Raw genomic sequence first — 20,351 nt, forward strand, 5'->3', positions numbered from 1 at the left:
ACATGGTGCACACAGACTTACTCAAGCACACACATATAGCATATACATGAACCTAAAAATAGTTTAAAAATAAACTTTTTTTTCATTTTCAGGGAAATGAATACAAGTGGAGATAATTATATTAAGTACCTTAAACAGAAAGGCAAATGTCATATGTTCTCTGATTTGTAGTTTCTAGATTTTATGTATACATAAAATCAGGTAAATATGACATGAAAAATAGAAGTAAATCTATTTAGGAGGACAAAGGAGATTAACAGGAAGTGGAAAAGGAAGAAAGGAGATAAAGAATATATGTTCAACACAAACTTTATATCTGCATGAAAAGGTTCTTATATAACATATGCTATGTACTGTAAATATACACAATGAAAATTTAAAGAAAAACATTAAAAATATTTAAATAATATCTGAGTTTCCAAACAATGCACAAAGCCTTCTCCTTCAGCCACAAACAGCTATTTATTTGCTCTGGAGGACATAAGATAATGCTACTGAAGTGTAAAGTAATACAACAAATTCAAAATTTATATTTTTATAACTTTATTTTCAAATCAGCTCAAATCTAAATAAAAGTTTCAAGAATGGTACAAAGAATCATAATCCAGTGGGAGACCACACTCGAGTTTTGATAATTGCTCCATTTATGTCATGACATCTATGGCAAAATGTTTCAATCTATGATCATGTATTACATGCAGTTGTCATGGATTTTGGCTTCCTAGATCTGGAATATCTGTCTTTCCTCATCTTTTTGTTATAGCAAACTTCCTAGGGGGCAGCCATGTTTAGAAATCATCAAGTGTAGTTCTATTTAACATTTCCACAGGACGAGACCTAGCTTGCATCTTGGCAGGGATGCTGTGTTCTTGTCAAAGGCAGAACAAGATGTTGATTTGCCCCATCACTGGTGACAGGACTTTGGTCCCTCAATAACAAATATGGTATCTTCCATGTTTTTTAGTGTAAATGTCTTTTAATGTTTAACAGTTTTGAAGACACTTGGAGATGATGTAAGTCAGTCTCTACTGAGACCCTACTTCACCCCATTAGCTTGAGCACTAACTGGTATATACCACCCAACATATTATAACAATGGTTATCTAACAGCAACCCTTAAATTCCATTTACACTTATAGCTGGCATTTGACTGTGTGGACAACTTTCTCTCTTCCATATTTACTTATATCAGTGTGAATTCATGGCTTCCTATTTTATTCTATTACTATGTTTTATAGTTAAATCATCCTTGACTTGGCCCGTGTAAGCTCTTTCAAGCTGTTTTTGAGTGCTCTGACACGTAGCTATCTTTTATCGAATACTTCACCTTCTGATACAGACTATATTCCAGAATTGAACCAGTCATTCTCTTCATGATGCTCTAGCCCATTAGCAGGAAAGAATACTTGGAAATCATAATCCAGCACTAATTGTCTTGATTGCTTTGTATCTTTCTGTCTATTCAGTGTTCAGAATTAGGAAATATTTATATACAACATATACACACCTTTTCAGCATGCATACACACACATATAATGCATATTTATATGTGTATCTATGTATATAGCTATTTATATAGATACAATTATATAAATATATATAGTACATATATATGTATATATATATGGACAATCATGTTCACACTGATAACCAATTGTACTCGACATTATCAGAGTTTTCCTACCTTTTCTTCTTTAAGAAGTTTTATTATTTTAAATTGAGAAATAATAATTATATTGACAGGGAATATTTGATAGTCCTATACATCCTTAGCATAATCACCCCCTCAACTATCACCTCTTTGTGGTGGAACACTTAAAAATCCTCTTCTTTATCCATTTTGAGCATAAAAGTTACAGCTCCAGTTACCGTGCTGTATGTAGAAGCACCAGCATTTAAAGCATTCTAGGTTTTTCTTTTAATTGTATACCCTTCTGTAGTCTCTGTGAGAAACTTGGCTCCCATGTCCTCAACGAATTTATTTAAATGCTCAATTCCTTGAATGTGGCCACTCTCCAGAACCAAAGGGGTTGCCTCTGCCCTGCTTCAAAGAAGACCTCAAATTCCAAGGTCACTGACCAGGGAAGTCTCAGCTGCCCCTCCCCCGGCTCAGCTCTGTGGGTGCACCTCTTACTTCACCTCTGTGGTGCCCACCTCTCTGTGAGCTTGCCACTGCTGACCTGCCCCAGTGCTGGGCTTGCCCTTTAAATAGAGCAGATGGCAGGAGAGGCTTGAGGAAGGAAGTCCTGTTGGATGGGAGTAAGGGAGCAGGGGAGGCAGGAACGGAGTGACAGAGGGAGACGAGAGAGGAGGAAGCAGAAGAAAACGGTGAACAGAGTTTTGTGGACTTACGTTGTCATAACAGAAAGACAAACTGATTCTGCTGAGACAGATCTGACATAGAGATTAGCTTTTATATTTTAAAAGGCCCTATACATTTTTCTTTTACTCAAAAGTATTTTTTAGCCCAAGGCTAGTTGTCATTCCTTTCAGTTTTATATAGATCCAATCATAGAAGCAAGCTTGTGGTGGAGGGAGAATTTTTCTAAGATAATTAGAACTTGGAAGAATACAGTCAGCTGGCGAAGGCCACCGTATAGGAAAATACCAGGGGGAGAATCAACCAGCTGGTGAGAGCAGAACAAATCAGAGGATTCCACCACCACTAGATGGAACCATAAACTCACAGCAGACTCATTCTTCCAGCTTGAGCTGTAAAAGCAGGAAGGCAGTCAAGGCCACCCTGAGGTGTAAGTCCTTGCACCACCACAGTGTCTTGTGGGCACTGTTATCAAGTTTGCCTTTATATTTATTCCACCGCAGGTCCCAGTCAATCAATAGCCTTACAGGTTGTCTTTAAAATTTCACTAAACTCTTACATATGTCTGCAATTTGATAGAAAATCTGAATAGGTATTTCTAACCCGAGTCAATCCATAAATTCTAACAGAATCTGTATATATCTAGGGAACTTAGATTTTGTTTTCTGCTTTTTGCTCAATTCAGTGTGTTCTCCTCACCCCTTCCATGTCTTTTAAAAACATCCATTCTTGGTAAAAGTAGAGTTAACACTTTGCAAACGAATGTTTTACCTCTATATATTTAATCTTGGCAAAAATCATTAGTATATGACATCATGACATAAGAGAGCATCTATGTACAAACATATACAATTTTATTGATATCTCTACAGACTACAAGAATTTTAGGTATAGTCACAATTGCTGAATGCAACAGAAAAATAGTAATTTGTCATTTTCTGAAAAGATGCAAAAATTCTGAAGATGAAAGAAAGATACATCAATGGGGTCACCTGTCTGTTATTTCCTAGAGTAAAACATCACGTAATTAAGTACTAAAAATGATAGGTTATTAGAGATTTTGATCCTGTGTACAACTATCCAAAACCACCACCTAGTTTATCTTCTGGCTTTGCCGTTGAGAAGAGTGGGCCAAGATGAGAGGGGAAGTGACGTGAGGGAGAGGACTTGGAGTGTTTTTGTGTCATTGCCTCCCACTGGCTGGACTCTTTCTTTCTGGAGTGTGAGCACTTTTTCAGGGCACTTGCTCTCAGCTTATGATTTTTCCATGTATGCACATACCCCATAAGTCAAAGAACAAATTCAAGTGTCCCTGGGAGCTTTAGGAATAGCAATAAAGCAAGGAAGTGTTGTTCTCCCTGTTTACTAACCTCAGGTCCAGTAGGACACCCACAGCAGAGCAGGCGCCTCTCAACATGTCTGCTTCTGAAGAAGGGTGCCTAATAAACTTCACATGATTTAGTAAGTAATTGTTTTGGGGATTTTCCAATGTCTAGATATTGAGAATTAATTTTACCATTTAGTCTTTTATACTACTAATTTTATAATGATATTTCTAGTGTCTTATCTAAAAGACAGTCAAAATTTACATCCTTGACTTAAATAACTGAAGATCAAGTCACACAGTAATATTACAGAGTTACAAAGACTTAGTGGAGTTGACTGGTTAGAAATGTACACTCACTTTTGTTCTGTGAGAGGCACAGAATAAATGCCAATCAAGATAAGACTATCTCTTTTACATTCTGCCTTCCCCAGTCCCTAGGAAGGGGCTAAGAATCAGCCAATGAAGGCAAGAATCTTTCTTAGTTGGTTCATAAAGCAGTGGTTACCCAAGGTTGGCTGGACACTGGAGCCATGTTTAGAGCTTTGAAGAATACTGAGTTCCTTTCCCAGTCTAAGACATTTTGAAATCATTGGAATTTTAAAAATCTCAAATGACTGTTATATATAGCCAAGACTGACTATCACTCTTCCAGAAAAAAATATTAATAAAGGCATTTTGTTTTGGTTGTATCAGAACCTCCTCAGTTCCCTCAGACTCTCATATCCCTCCTCATACCCACAGGTTTCCCCCACACTATACCCTCTGTCCTGTTTCTAGATGAGACCTTACTGATGTCTTCTATTTAGGAAGACAGATATACTATTCAGGCCAATAGAGAGAAATACTAGACTTTTTAGCACATGCTTCCTGGAATCTTGCATATGAGAGACAATGTTCAACCTGTTGGTTGATGATCATCTCAGATACCTGGGTTGTGTGGATACACAGTACTACCACCTAAGATGGAGCTGAGTAACTGTAGGTGGAGAAGCTGCAAAGCTGTTGTTTCTAACACACTGAGAGCTGGACCGGATCTGACATGCTGGCTTTCTATGTCATTGCTCTCTGTGAATCAGTGTGGTAAGGAAATGGTGTTTGTACATTCCCCCCAAGGAAGCCTGTGGTACAAAGAATATCCTAGTCCTAGGCCAAGGGAAACATCATTTTCCTTTCTGGGCTAGTTTCATTTTATTATTCTGTCCAAATGCCTGACAACTTAGTATCTCAAAGAACCTACCTTAATTTTCAGCCAATATTGGGCCTAATCGTACTTTTTATTTTCTCAGACTGGCACAGATAATGGGTAAACAATACCTTTAAAATGCTATTGGTGGGACATATAAAAGGGAACTTTACCTTTTAAGGTCTCTTTACATTTTTGAGGAGTAGAGCAGATTTTATTGAGAATCGATTCCAAAGGATCTGAGAAATGTTTCTGTGATAGAATTGCTAGACAACGTCTCAGTTTTGTCACGGTACACTTGAAATTGATGTCACACAATGACCCTCATGATGCTTGAGTGCTAAGTCTGAGACTCAGAGAAGCTAAGTCAGAAATGCACATCTTCGGGGGATTGAAATACTTGCTAAGTCAATCGCCATCCCCAAACCCAAGACAAATGGGTGGTTTCACAGTAGGATCATGGCTTACATTACTGTGAGAAGCAGGGAAACAAACATGTCTTATTATCGATGAATAGAATAAAAGGTTCATTTCTGCAGGAACACTGGGAAAGGCTTCTCTGTTGAGGAAGGAATAAGGGGTAAAGTCACCTTGTCCTGATGGAGCTTCACAAGCCTTATCTCCAGATGCCACTTCGTAGACAGAATGTAATTTGATGGGAACCAAGACTCAGGGTCATCTTCTGCAGCTTTAAGGTTTCTGGGGTAGTTTTTCTTATGGTCCAAACAGAAGAGAGATGAGAATATGAAAAAGATTCTATGTACTAATATTAATCATTTCCTTAAGTTGACAATGATGACAAAATGGTGGTAGTAGTGGTGGTAAGGTGATCGTGTGTGTGTGTGTGTGTGTGTGAAGATTAATGCAAAAGTTCAAAGAGAAAAATCACATCCATGGTTAAATTATTGTTATTGCTACCTCTGAATTATAAAAATAATTTTGATACAGTAAAACCTCATTAATTTGGATTCTGCTAATCATTGGTTTGTGGCATCAGTTACCCTTATATTAAGAAAGGTTTCGGCAAACAATTTTGTAAGCATATTTAAACTTTAAATATTTATGAGAACTTGTTCTTTTCAAGCATGGCAGAGGCACCTACTCCAAGTGATGTCTATTTATAAACTTTTGATGGATTTGCTGGAGCCAGAACTTTAAGCAGGTCTCTTGTGAAATACGGATATTCTTCTTGATATATTCTCTGTGTGCTTGGAATTAGTCTATATATTGTTAGTTCACTAATTCTCCAAAAATTTACCTCTATTGCATATGAATCACACATGTATTTAGGGCAGGACTTCTCTTGCTAAGACAATGTGCTCTTATTGTATGCTATTTTCTGTAAAAACATATATTTCACAGTCTGCCTCTTTAAATGATGTAAAATAGTAGCTTTCAACTGGAAGCAATTTTGTCGAAAAGATCTTTTTTTTTTTTTTTTTTTACTGTTATTACTAGAAGATTCTGACTGGCATCTAGAGGGCAGAAGCCAAGGACACTGCTAACATCCCAAAGAATTTTGTGCTGATGGTGCTGCCTTTCAGAACCCTTGCTATAGAACAAGTGTGTGTATGTGTGTGTGTGTGTGTGTGTGTGTGTGTGTGTGCGTGTATGCACGCACACGCACCTGGGGTACTAAGGATGAAATCCATGATCTTGAACATGGTGGGCAGGCAAGCACTCTACCCTGTACTACATCTCTAAAGCAAGTTACATATTACAGGGAGTTTCAGAGCTAGCCATTGAATTCAATGCTACTTTGGATTGAAAAATCACTATTTCTAAATAAAAGAATTATCTTATTCTTCTGGTCATTTTAAAATGTAGAAATGTTAAAGTACCACTGGGTGTTTTGGGGCATGTCTGTAATCCCAACATTGGGAGGCAGAGGCAGGTGGATCTCTGTGAGTTCAAGGCCAGCCTGGTCTACAAAATGAGTTTCAGGACAGCCAGGGCTATAACATAAAGAAATCCTGTCTCAGAAAAGCAAAAACCAAAACAAGACAAAAATAACACACAAACAAGCAATCAACCCCCCCCCACACACACACAAACAACAACAAAAATTCCAGAAATGCTAAAAATCAGAAACTTGGGTTCTTAAAAAGAGATTGCATACATTTTGTGTTGCAGTTTGGCTGCCAATGTTTTCCAGGTTCTGGCTTGAAATTTCATTAATATTTTACTGTATATATTGTCTGTGTATATCGTCTGTATTTCCAAGCCAAGTCCTCTTATAGTCATGCTATAACAGGAGGCAGATTTACAGACAATTTTAAGAAACCAGAATTTCAGGACTCTGATAAATGCTACTCCTATGTGCACTTTCTGGTTCTTTTAATCATCTCTGCTTCTTCAAAATCACTGAGAAAAATGAAAAGGCAGCACCACTTCAAACACAAACAAAAGACAAATGAAAAAAGTAACTTCGTCTATTAAGTTGGATTTAAGGAAGTGCCCATATCTTAAACACAAATGAAATGTAAATCTAGTAAGACCTCAAAACCCAATGATTGCATCACATAATTTAAGATTTTAAAAACAGGAAGAGCATCCTGTCAGGGGAGTCCCATGACTCTGACTTCCAAGCATGGTCAACAGAGCAAGTCGGAATCTTCCTTTGTTTTCCTTTGCAGTGCTTCTCTGCTGGGTCATGATGGATCGTTTTATCTTGCTCGAGCTGATCTTTACCCTTGAGAGCTTTTAGAAGGTATTTGGTATTCACTGACACATGCCTTTGACTTATATTAGTCAATCTAGTGACAAAGCTATTGATTTTATATCATTAAATTATCTCTGGATTTGTGTTACCCATAATGATGACTGTGGCCAAGATAGCTAAAACAGCTCTACATTTCATAAGGGTTTCCAGTAATAAGTGCTGGGTCCTAGAATGTGCTCTAATGAAAGCCCTTGTGCATCAGAAGTGTGAGGAGTCAGAATCTCTTTCCTAAAACATTAGCTGAGGTTTTACTGAATCACTTCAAAGACAATGACCAGTTTGGTCTGTGAATAGCAGGCTGCAAAAGCACCTTGGGATAGAAGACCCTCCAGGGTCTGAACAGTAATATACTGTGTAATTGGCAGATAAGGGTACAAATGGTGCTTTACAAATATATCGCTTTGGAAACTAAAACTGGGGTGTGTGAAATTCCACTCTTTGTGAAATCAGTTCTCAAAGCTAACTGCACTGTTCCTATAGTCTAATTTCTGCAAACTTATCGCCACCTCCTCTGTAGAATATAAACCAGGCCGAAAAAAATTACTTTGAGGTGATTCAACCCTGCACGGTTTATAACTAAACCTAGGAATTCATCTTGAAGGTGGCAGACATGGAAAGAAAAGTGTTGGCGATACTTCACTATCCTGGCAATCCTTGGTTATGAATGGGAGCTGCAAATGATGTGAATTGCTACAGAGAGAGAAAAATGCAATCAGATTCTTGATGTAAGAATTCAGGAATGTCCTAGGATACTAAGGAAAGTTTCAGATGAGAAGAAAATTCTGGGTATGTTTTGATTCCTTTCAGTTGGGTAGGGCAAATACACTTAAAATGCATTGATATCTTCTAATGCATATTTTAAAATTGTTGGGTGTGGCCCAATTCATGAAAGTAGTTTACCATAAATCCTTTTCTTCTGTTATAACATGCTTTTGTTTCTTTTCCTCTTAAGATGTTAATTTTTCATGCAAAGATTTTTTTTCATTAAGTGCATTAATGCTTTTGTTTGTACAGGAAATTTCAAATCAAAAGGACTCCCCATAGTTTCCAAACATGAATTCTTAGCAAATGACATGCTAAGATGATAATATCCATTCCACATGGGGAAAGACAAATTCGGCCATTATCTTGGGATTTTAACCGGGGTTCCAGCCTTTCTGTTGTACAGCATCTTTGCCTTTGATAAGTCTCCCTTATGATAACTTCAGATGGACTATAATGGAACATTTTGTAGAAGAAACTGGCTTCTAGCAGTTGAATAGTGATGCTGGGAATAAATTTGGTTTCCCTGAATAATGGTTTCTCAAAGCAGTCACAGCTTCTTTCGAAGGTTAGAACTGGTACCATTTCTTATCCTTATACTTCAGCATTAGCTGGAAAGAAAAAAAATAGCAATCAAAACATGCTACAAATGTTACTTAGCAAATCACTACTGAGCTAATCATAATTAAATCTTAAAATGTAATACAATTGTACGGCTGCCTTTGTTTACTTGGGCAGCTCACCTCATGTGCATGCTTGGAAAACGCTTCTGCGCTGGTCATCATGCCCGCAGTCTTCTCTTCCAGCTCGCCCAGACGCTGCCCTCTCTCATCAAGTGCAATCCGGGCTCGGGTCAGCTCTCCCATCACCCCGCCAGCAGCGCCTTTCATCCCTTCTATACTACCTGGCCCAGGGATGTGCTGTGCGAGGCTGCGGGATGCTTTTCCTGCTGAGGCTTCCCCGACTGAAAATGTAAGCCATAGACATTTAAAACATATCAGAAATTCATCGTCAAGATGGGCACCGGGGTAAAAGGAGACTCATAAATTTCAACTACTATCATCATTTTCATTCAAAGGACGACATTTCTGATGTTGTTATACAGGTGAGTACGTGTGAAAGTTATGAATACATAAGAAAAATGCCTAAAAACTGAGAGATAAGGTTGGGGAGATTCAGTTATATGTCTTTATGTGTACGTGGTTTGTATATGGGGCTGTACTTTCTCACAATACGGCAAATTTCTTCTTGTTTTCTTTTGTGCATATTCACGATGTGTATGCGTGTTTGGGTATGTGCACATGTATGATTCTGCATGTGACGGTCAGCGGTTAACCTCAGGTGCTGTTCCTCGGGTGCTGTCCATCTTCATTGTTTTTCTACAAAATTGATTGAATGATTAAAGCACACATACACACACGTGTGTGTGTGTGTGTGTGTGTGTGTGTGTGAGAGAGAGAGAGAGAGAGAGAGAGAGGGAGAGAGAGAGAGAGAGAGAAGGAAATGGGCTTAGTTCATGCTACTACATAAATCTGGGGGCCAGAGGATAACTTAAAGGAATTCAATCTTTCTAGCTACCATGTGCACCCCAGGATTTGAACTCAGATTGTAAGTTTGATGGTAAGTGCCTTTACTGGCTGAGCCAACATTTTTTTTTTTTTTTTTTTTTTAAGGCAGGGTATCTCACTTGGCCTGGCACTTGCAAGTCAGCTAGGCTAACTAACCATTGAGCCCCAGTGATCTGCTATCTGTACTTTCCCATCATTAAGATCACAAGCACATGCTACCTCGCCTAGCTTTCTTATGTGCATTCTGGGAATTGAACTCAATTCCTAATATTCACAAAGCAAGCACTTTACTGACACACCCATCTCTCTAGCCTACAATTGCACTTATTAACATGAAGGAATTGGAATTCTCAAATACATAAAACCTCATGTTTGACAATGTATGTTTCAATCTGAGGCTGCCAAATATTCTCTGTTAATCTTTCTATAGAAGCATTTGTAAGGTCCCTGCTTTTCTGTGAATACTAGAGAATTTTAGGCATAGGATTGGATTATATAAATAAAGGTTTTTAATTTGTGGTTTTTATAATATACTAAAAGTTTTCTTGTTAGGAACAGAGCTCTGCTTTATTCAACTTAAGTAAAATGAAGTGCAACATCGCCATCTCAATTGGATTGCCAGATTGGTAGCACAGACCCGTAATTCCAACTCTTGTGAGGAAAGGGGATCAAGGGTTGAAAGTTTGAGGGACTTGCATAGTGAGATCCTTTCACAAAACAAAACACATTATAATACACAGCCATCTTGGCAGAAATTTAGTGAATATTTTCAGAAATGTCACATTGGAAAGCAACCTAGGTTTTTAAAAATAAAAGTATCACTGATACCTAGTTCACATACTACAAAAACAACCCTTAATAAAGGATATAATTCCTGGGTTTTAGTGTCTCATAAAGATGTATAAATATAACTACTATCTGATTTTAGAATATTTTCATTTTTCCAAAAGAAACTCAAACATATTAGCAACCATTCCATATTATTCATTATCCCAGCCTTGGGCAGCAACTGATTAACTTTTAGTGACCATGAGTTTACCTATTCTGGACACTTTATATGGATAGAATCATATAATAGGGGGCCCTTTTCTGGTCTGACCCTCTGATTTAGCATAGCATTTGTTAAATTCTATATTGCCACATGTAAAACAATATTCCCTTTGTTGGCTAAAATAATACTCAACTATAGGTGGTACCTATGTCTTACACAGAAATTCAAGAGAAAGGGAGTTTTCATATGCAAAACCAAATGGTGGTGGCCTGGTCTGAAAGCTTTATTATTATTATCCTCTGAAAATGTTTTCTGGTATCTCCTATTGCTTTTTGATTGTTGTTCATGAGAGTGTATCTCTGGTAGATTTTCAAACTAGTTATTTTTCCATAGCACTGATACAATCGTATTATGAAAAAAAAATTCATTTTCTAGCAGTGGTTGTAGGAAAGCAGACTAAAATGCTTTTTCACAATTTAAAAAGCCAAATACTGTTAACTGTGCATTAAGATTGGGTTGATCTGCAACTGATCTGTAATTCTTACTAGCTTCTCATTACTTACTTGAAATATATACATATAGGTATATGTATACATATACATACACATATACATATATATATATTTGTGCTTAATTATTTCCAAATATAGTGACTAATTTTATTCATGTTTAATAAACATAACAATTTAAAAAATACAGGGAAAACTAACATTCAAATTTTGAAATAGTCACAAATTCACTTTGGTCTAGAATTTAAGATAAAGTATATTAAACCACACATACACACAAACAGGTCTTCTATTTTGTGATTTTTTTTTTAAGATGAGGATTTACTCACAGAGTTCTTCTCTGTCAAATGTCTGTCCACTTCCACCAAATAGTCCCTTGAGAAAGCCTCTATTTTGGGCTTCTGGTGTCTCTATGGGAGTAAACAAATCGCCTAACATGTCCTGCAGCAATTAAGAAAAAGAAGATTAGAGCAACTAAGATGAAATTAATAGATGAAAAGGTAAGACTGTGAGATATTGCACTACATCATGAAGACAGCCTTTTCATATCTTTTCCGTGTGAGTTTTGCTTAATTTATAGTTCTGACCTTAGCTCTCCAGAGTCCTTAATAAAGGATAATAATAATAATAATAATAAAGCATGGACAGAAAAATATAAAACTTTAAACAGCCCAGCCATAGCTGTATAGAACAGACACTGGGAAGTCACATATATGCCATTGTCCTATGTCACTAGCAATTACTGTGGGGCAAGGAGAGAACAGATCCTTCAAGCAACCATTATGTTGAGAAGAGTAGAAAATTCAGCACAACCATATCTCCAAACACCAATTCCACCAACTAAGACAAGATCCAGAGCACCACCCAATCATTAGGGCATCACACAGTCACATGACCTGAATGAAATTCACTGGAAATACTTAAGCTAAGACTGTGAACCCTGGCAGAAAGGCAACCCTTCCTTAATGAGATGAGAATGTACAGCCGTGACTGTAATATAAACATGGGTGTGCCCACATCAGAGCCTCTATCATTGAAATCCACACAGGATGTATATGAGTCTCCATTAAAAAGACTGTAGCTGGCCAGCTGGAAATTATTCTGAGGGTTATCACATGCTGAAGTCTGGAGGTACCACTTATTTTTCTTTTGTTTGAATTCATCCAGGAACTTATTTTGTCCTCTGGTTTAATTGGGAATTCTTATGAATCATTCTTTTAAACTCTTGTCTGGGACTTCATTGAATTCATCTCACTAGATCAATTACTGTGGAACTGATCCTAAAGGAGGCCTGACCCTGCCTGCTGTCACATGGACAGACATTCAACCCAGAAGGTAACCTGCTTAAACTCCACTGAGGCTCTGCATGTTGACAAATCTGCTTTAGCAGATTTGAGCTAGACACACAAACATCCACTTTCCCATCAACAGAGTAAGGTCCTTGGTAGCTCCATGAGAGGAGGAAAACAGATCTATCCCAGTAAAGAAGAATGACTGATACTGTATATATTGTTTAATTTTACTTTGTCTCATTGTTAAAAATCATCACTCTTGCATATTTCTTACTGGTTTTGTTTAATTTGTATATTCCTTACATTTTATAATTATTCTACTTGTAACCTGTTCCATTTAGTTATCTGTATTATTTTTCTTATTTAAGACTTATATACATCCCTTCTACCCCCTTTCCTTTTCTTTTCCCATTCCCTCCTCTTGACTTATTAATTATAATTTTCTATAGATTTAATAATCTTTAAATTCCATTTACTCTATTAACCTATAAACATAATGTTAAATAGGAAGAAAACTTAAACCAGGAAAGAGGTTCTGTTACTCTTTTTCAATACAGTGGTTGAAGTATTAGCAGAAACAAGAGAATAGAATGGCATGCTTACAGAAAGAAGCCTAGCATAGCTGCCCTCTGAGAGGCCCAACAAGCAGCTGAAAGATGCAGATACTTACACCCAACCAATGGACAGAAGCTGGGGACCCTTGCATTTGAATTAGGGAAAGGCTGGAAGAAACTGAGGAGGAGGGTGACCCCATAGGAAGACCAGTAGTCTCAATTAACCCAGACCCCTGAGATCTCTCAGACACTGAGCCACCAACCAGGCAGAACACACTAGCTGGTACAAGACCTCCAACACATAGAGAAGAGGGCTGCCTTGTCTGGCCTCAGTGAGGGAAGAGGCACCTAACCCTTGAGAGACTTGAGGTCCCAGGGAGTAGGAAGGTCTGCTGGGGTGGGGGTGGGCAGTGGGGACATCATCTTAAAGATGGGGGAGGAGGACTGGGATGAGGAACAGTCAGAGGGCAGACCAGGAGGGCAATTGAAGATTAAAGAATAAAGAGTAAGATTAAAGAATAAATTTAAACAACCCATTCAAAAAAATGGGATATAGAACTAAACAGAGAATTCACAACAGAGGAATCTTGAATGGCTGAGAAACACTTAAAGAAATGTTCAAAGTCCTTAGTAATCAGGGAAATGCAAATCAAACTGACCCTGAGATTGCACCTCATACCAATCAGAATGGCTAAGATCAAAAACTCAGGTGACAGCACATGTTGGTGAGGATGTAAAGAAAGAGAAACACTCCTAGTGTTGTAGATGGGCCTGGTGCTGTTCTTGTGAACCAATCCCTTAATGACTAAAGGAACCAATCACTGGGCGTGTAGGAGGGACTTCTGGGTTGGACAGAGGAAGAGAGGAAGCAGAAGAGAGTTAGGGTTTTTTTTTTGGACAGGCATAGCTTGAGGACAAGACTTAGCTATGAATGTCTTCCAGTTTCAATGATGGCGGCTCATCTGGGTCCAAGAGAGAAAGGTATGGCGGCAAAGCATGGATTTGCCTGAGGTGCACCACAAAGGCTGTGGAGGATTTGAGGCAAGGGGTTGGCGAGGTAACAACCCACCAGTGGGAACCTAACAAGCAGGGCAGAGAATTGGCAGCACAAGTGCAAGAATGTGCCAGTTTATTTTTTAATATTTCCCACAACATTGCTCCATTGCTGGTGGGATTACAAACTCATAAAACCACTTTGGAAATCAATCTGGAGGTTCCTCAGAAAATTGGAAATAGATCTACCTGAAGACTCAGCTATACCATTCTTGGACATAAACCCAAAAGATGCCTTACTATGCCACAGGGGCAAGTGTTCCACTATGTTCATAACAGCCTTATTTGTGATATTCAGAAGCTGGAAACAACCTAAATGTCCCACAACAGAAGAATGGATACAGAAAATGTGGTTCATTTATACAATGGAATACTACTCAGATATTAAGAACAAGGATTTATTCCAATGGAAGGAGTTGCAGAGACAAAGTTTGGAGCTAAGACGAAAGGATGGGCCATCCAAAGACTGCCCCACCCAGGGGTCCATCCCATAATCAGCCACCAAATGCTGACACTATTGCATATGCCAGCAAGATTTTGCTGAAAGAACCCTGATATAGCTGTCTCCTGTGAGGTTTTGCCAGTGCCTGGCAAATACAGAAGTGGATGCTCACGGTCATCTATTGGATGGAACACAGGGCTCCTATTGGAGGAGCTAGAGAAAGTACCCAAGAGCTGAAGGGGTCTGCAACCCTATAGGTAGAACAACAATATGAACTAATCAGTACCCCCAGAACTCGTGTCTCTAGCTGCAAATACAGCAGAAGATGGCCTAGTTGGCCATCATTGGAAAGAGAGGCCCCTTGGTCTAGCAAACTTTATATGCCCCAGTACAGGGGAATGCCAGGGCCAAGAAGTAGGAGTGAGTGGGTAGGGGAGCAGGGTGGGGGGAGGGTATAGGGGACTTTTGGGATAGCATTTGAAATGTAAATGAAGAAAATATCTAATAAAAAAAGGAAAAAAAAGGATACTGCCCCTTTAAATGCAAAAAAAAAAAAAAAAAAAGAGAACATCCTGAGTTTTGCAGGCAAATGAATGTAACTAGAAAATATCACCCTGAGTGAGGTAACTCAGACCCAAAAGGAAATGCATGGTATGTACTCACTAGTAAGTGAATATTAGCCAAAACCAAACCAAACCAAAACCAAACCAAACCAAAACCCCCAAACCCCAAACAAAACAAAGCAAAACAAAACAAAATAAAAAAAAAAAAAAAACCGCCGGGCGTGGTGGCGCACGCCTTTAATCCCAGCACTCGGGAGGCAGAGGTAGGCGGATTTCTGAGTTCGAGGCCAGCCTGGTCTACAAAGTGAGTGCCAGGACAGCCAGGGCTACACAGAGAAACCCTGTCTCGAAAAACCAAAAAAAACCAAAAAAAAACCAAAAAAAAAAAAACAAAACCACATAGAATACCCAAGATACAGTCCATAGAACTCAAAAAGCTCAAAAAAGCCAAAGTGCCCAAGTGAGGATGCCTCAGTCCCTCTTGGGAGAGAGAAGAAAGCAATCACAAGTGGGGAGGGAGGAAGGGACCTGGGAGGGAAAGTGGATGGGGGAGGGGGAGGGGAGAGAGGGGAACCTGATCTTGTACTAGGTCAGGGCAAAGGACTGAAGCCCTGAGGGCCAGCAGAAAGAATGTAAACAGGCAACCTCAGGAAATAGGTTGGGGAGCTCCCCTCCCCCCAGAATGTACCAGAGACCTGGAAGTTGAGAGACTCCCAGGACTCAAAGGGAGGGACTTAGATGAAATGCCTAGGGAGAAAGAACTTAGAGAACCCACCTCCAGTAGGAAGACAGGACATCAAGTGAGGGATGGGGCTGCCATTCCACAGCCCCAACTCTGACCCATAATTGTTCCTGTTTTAAAGATTTACAGGGATGGAAATGGAGAGAAGACTGAGGAAAAGAAGGTCTAGTAACAGCCCAAAGTGGGATCTAGCTCAAGGGGAGATTCTAAGGCTAGACACTATTACTGAGGCTATGGATGGCTCACCAAAAGGGAGCTAGCATGACCACACTCTGGAAGACTCAACAAGCAGCTGAAAGAGTCAGATGCAGATATTTACACCCAACCAATGGACAGAAGCAGCTGACCCCTGTTGTTGAATAGGGAAGGCTGAAAGAAGCTGAGGAGAAGGGTGATCCTGTAGGAGGACCAGCAGTCTCAATTAATCTGGACCCCTGAGATCTCTCAAACACTGGACCACTAAACAGGTAGTATACACCAGCTGATATGGGGCCCCCAACACATATACAGTAGAGGACTGCTGGGTCTGTGTTCAATCAGAGGTGATGCACCTAACCCACAAGAGACTGGAGGTCCCAGGGAGTTTAGAGGTCAGGTGGGGATGGGGCATGGGATGTGGAACAGTCAGAGGGTGGAGGGGGTGCGGATAAAATATGGAGTGTTAAAAAAACAAATTAATTAAAATTAATTAATTAAAAAGAGACTGGAGAACAAGGAAGTGGGAGGTCTGGTGAGGTAGGTGTGGGTGGGGACATCTTGGAGATGGTGGGGGGCCCGAGGGGAGAGAGTTGTGGGATGTGGAACAGTTGGAGGGTGGGCCATGAGGGAGATAAATTCTGAACTGTAAAACAAAAGATTAAAGAAAAAAATAGTTTAAAAAAAAAACAAAGAAAGAAAAGGGAGTAGAATAAGCTAAAAAGAGAGGATGTCAGATTATTCCCTTTTCCAACATTATGGCCTTATATATGGGAGACCTCAATCTAAATGATTTTCTAGAAAACTCTTAGAAATAATAAACCTTTACTGCAAAGTAGCAAGTTATAAGCAATACACAAAAATTAATAGCTTTTCCTAAATGCCAGTAATAAAAATGCTGAGAAAAAAATAAGAAAAGAGCTGCCACTTTCACAATATGTTAAAAATACCTCGGAATAAATCTAACTAACAATGCTCCAGACTTCTATAATGAAAACTTCAAATCACTGAAAAGAGAAATTGAAGAAGCCACTAGATTTCAGACTTTCCATGCTCATGGATCAGCAGAATATTACAAAAATAGTTACATAAACACAAGCAACCCACAGATTCAATGTGTTCTTCATCAATGACACTTTACAGAACAAAATTTTTCCCCAAAATTTATAGGTAGGACAAAAGACCAAGCAGCCAGAGCAATTTTGAACAAAAGGAACAATTCTGAGGTACCATTACTTCTCATTTCAGTTATATTATAGACCCATAGCTCTACAACCAGAATGTCACTAACATATAAACAAACATGCAGCTGGGCAGTGGTGGCGCACCCCTTTAATCCCAGCACTTGGGAGGCAGAGGCAGGCAGATTTCTGAGTTCGAGGTCAGCCTGGTCTACAGAGTGAGTTCCAGGACAGAGAAACTGTCTCGAAACAAAACAAAACAACACAACACAACAACAACAACAACAACAAAAGAACAAACGTAGATCAATATATCAGAACACAGAACAGAGGGCCCAGAAATAAATCCACTCAGCTACAGTAATGTGATTTTTTTACAAAAGGGCAAAAACATTTTGCAGAAGAGACAATTTCCTCAATACATGGTGCTGGGAATATTAGCCCTTACAGGAGAATAAAACTAGATTCAGATCCTCATCCTGCATAGACTCAATTAAACATTCATAAAATGTTAATGTAAGACCTGAAATTCTGAAATTGCTATGAGAAAACATTCCAAATTATAGATACATGCAAGGAATGAGGGTATAAGTATATGTATGTATATGTATATATATCCTTACATAATTATATATAAGGATAACATATAACTAAAACCCAAAGCAACCAAACACCAGAAAAAACAAACAATTCAATTGATACATGAGCTAATGAATAAATACATTATGATAAATTAAATGATGAAGATAATGCCCAATAAGCATGTGGAAAAACATTTAACATGCTTAGCCACTAGGAAATGCAAATTTAAACGATATCAAGATGCTATGTCACCCTAGTCAGAATAGCAACCATTAGGAAAATAGTCAGTTCTGGCAAGGATGAGGTGAAGAGAGAACTTGTATGCTGCTGGTGGGAATATAAATGAGTCTGCCCATGATGGAAAGCAGCATACTCATGGAGCGTCCCCAGACAAACAGTGCAACATATGCCCAGCTGTACTACCCTTGAGTATATACCCAAAGACTTTTAGTTAACATACCACAGTGATACTAGCCTCTCTCTCTCTCTCTCTCTCTCTCTCTCTCTCTCTCTCTCTCTCTCTCTCTCTCTCTCTCCACCCATCTATCTGTATCTCTAGATGGTTTGACATGCCTTCTGTATTGTAGGGTACCAGCAACATACATATACAGGCATACACGCAGGCAGCACACCTATACACATAAAATTAAAAATTAAAAAAGAACAGAATTCTGTTGTTTTCAGGAAAATGGATGCAGCTGGAGATTACTATGTTAAACAAATCAGATTCAGAACATCAGGTATTACATGTTCTCTCTCATTTGTGGGCTCTAGATTTTGTGTAAATGCACAAAAGTATTCACACACATACACACCATGTATATGAAACATGAAATAAAGCCTAGATTCTCTGGAGAAACTGAATAATAGGAAGAGAGGGAGGGGAGAAAGAAAAATACATCCAAGAGTGCATATCATCAAAATATATAATATACTTGCATAAAATGTCATTATAAAGTCTTTCTCTCTATATAAGAAACTTATGCCAGTATGATTAAAATAAAACTCCCTACAATAAAATAAATACTTTCAATCTCTATAGTACTATAAATGACCATTATAATCAGTTTCTCCTATTACTTCCATGTATACCTAGGAGCACAATAGGAATTTAAAGGACTACATTGAAGAATATATATTTAAAACATCTTCTAAGAAGAATATATTTATTGTCTGGCTCAATGATACTGTAGCTTATAGATTTCTCTATCCATTTTCTCTATTAACAATCACGTCCATTTATTTCTATCAAGGAAGTTTACCTACCTGAATATTATCACACATTTCTTGGCTATATGTTAACCGTTGAATTTCAGTGGGAGAGACGAGGTATAATGCCTGTCCTTCATTAGTAAAACAAAATGTCCGTGCTATTCTCATGTCTGTCAGTGGCAAATAATTAACATCCAACATTGGGCGAAGACTAGGTAAGCTGAATAGAAAAAAGACAGTAAATCTGTATTTCATATTTTTGTTGATATAACCATTTTATTTAATAAAAAAACCTTTAAGTCATTATCTTATGGTTTTTTTATAGTATGTTCCAAGATAAGTAATAAATACTTCATTATGTAATCACATGTATGTGTACAAACATGAACACAATTCTATTTTTGCCCACATATATGTTAGCACATACCCTTAAAGATTAATATAGAGGCCTATAGTCTGTCTTTAAGACAACTCTTGGGCTTATGCACCAACAGAGACATGTGTGGGGTTAGTCTAGTGTGCCTGGGCGCATTGTGCCTTGTTCCCCATTCTTAGTCCCTCTTCACAGGGGATGTGATCTTCTTGTCTCTTTGCCTGTCTGTATATAACATGACTAGTAAGTAAACAGGCCCTAGCTTAAGGGAATGTGCTTAAGTAACAAATTAGCATCTATGCATAAGAAAGACTACATCTCTAGTACATTTCTATCCTAACCCTGCAGGTATAATGTTAAGTTTGTGCTAGGGATGTACTTCAGATACTGTAGTTAGAGACAATTTTTCCAAACCACTAGTGAAAAACAATTCCACTGTTTATCATTTCTTGAACATGGAAGGCAGAGGTGACTCCTTTGGCTTAACCCTCATACTTAGAAACTACTCTAATTCTTCATGTTAACTATTTTTAATTCACCCTGCAATACAGAGATAGTACACAGAGGCACCACTTTTCTTTTTAAAAATATTTTATAACTATATTGTTTGCATCCCAAAATTTACTCTATGATATGGGGACTGAAATCTACCTTCTTGGAATAAGTACGTATTGATGTTCCAGCACCATACTGCCTGGTATTTTAGCCATCATCTAGTCATATGACTACTGAGCAACTGATCCTTGGATAGTCAGAACTGTGGTGTGTTGAAAGCACAAA

General features: G+C 38.4%; 1 protein-coding gene across 8 annotated transcripts in view; it reads right to left on the reverse strand.

Moving 5' to 3' along the window:
* Positions 1-319: 319 nt before the first annotated feature.
* Stxbp5l (syntaxin binding protein 5L) overlaps positions 320-20,351 on the reverse strand; it is a 307,493-nt gene continuing 287,461 nt past the window's right edge. For 6 of the 8 annotated variants that reach the window (XM_085832441.1, XM_085832438.1, XM_085832436.1 and 3 more), the window contains 4 exons: positions 19,253-19,418; positions 11,712-11,823; positions 9,058-9,278; positions 322-8,925 (listed from right to left, as the gene is read on the reverse strand). In XM_085832441.1, the coding sequence (XP_085688567.1) occupies positions 8,884-8,925; positions 9,058-9,278; positions 11,712-11,823; positions 19,253-19,418 (541 nt within the window). In that variant the 3' untranslated portion in view covers positions 322-8,883. Of the gene's footprint in view, positions 8,926-9,057; positions 9,279-11,711; positions 11,824-19,252; positions 19,419-20,351 lie in introns of all 8 variants that reach the window. The other 2 variants (XM_085832442.1, XM_085832439.1) reach the window with 2 other exon arrangements.

Source organism: Mus caroli, unplaced genomic scaffold, assembly GCF_978045245.1.
Source record: "Mus caroli unplaced genomic scaffold, Mus_caroli_1 scaffold_17, whole genome shotgun sequence".
In the NCBI taxonomy this organism is placed as follows: domain Eukaryota; kingdom Metazoa; phylum Chordata; class Mammalia; order Rodentia; family Muridae; genus Mus; species Mus caroli.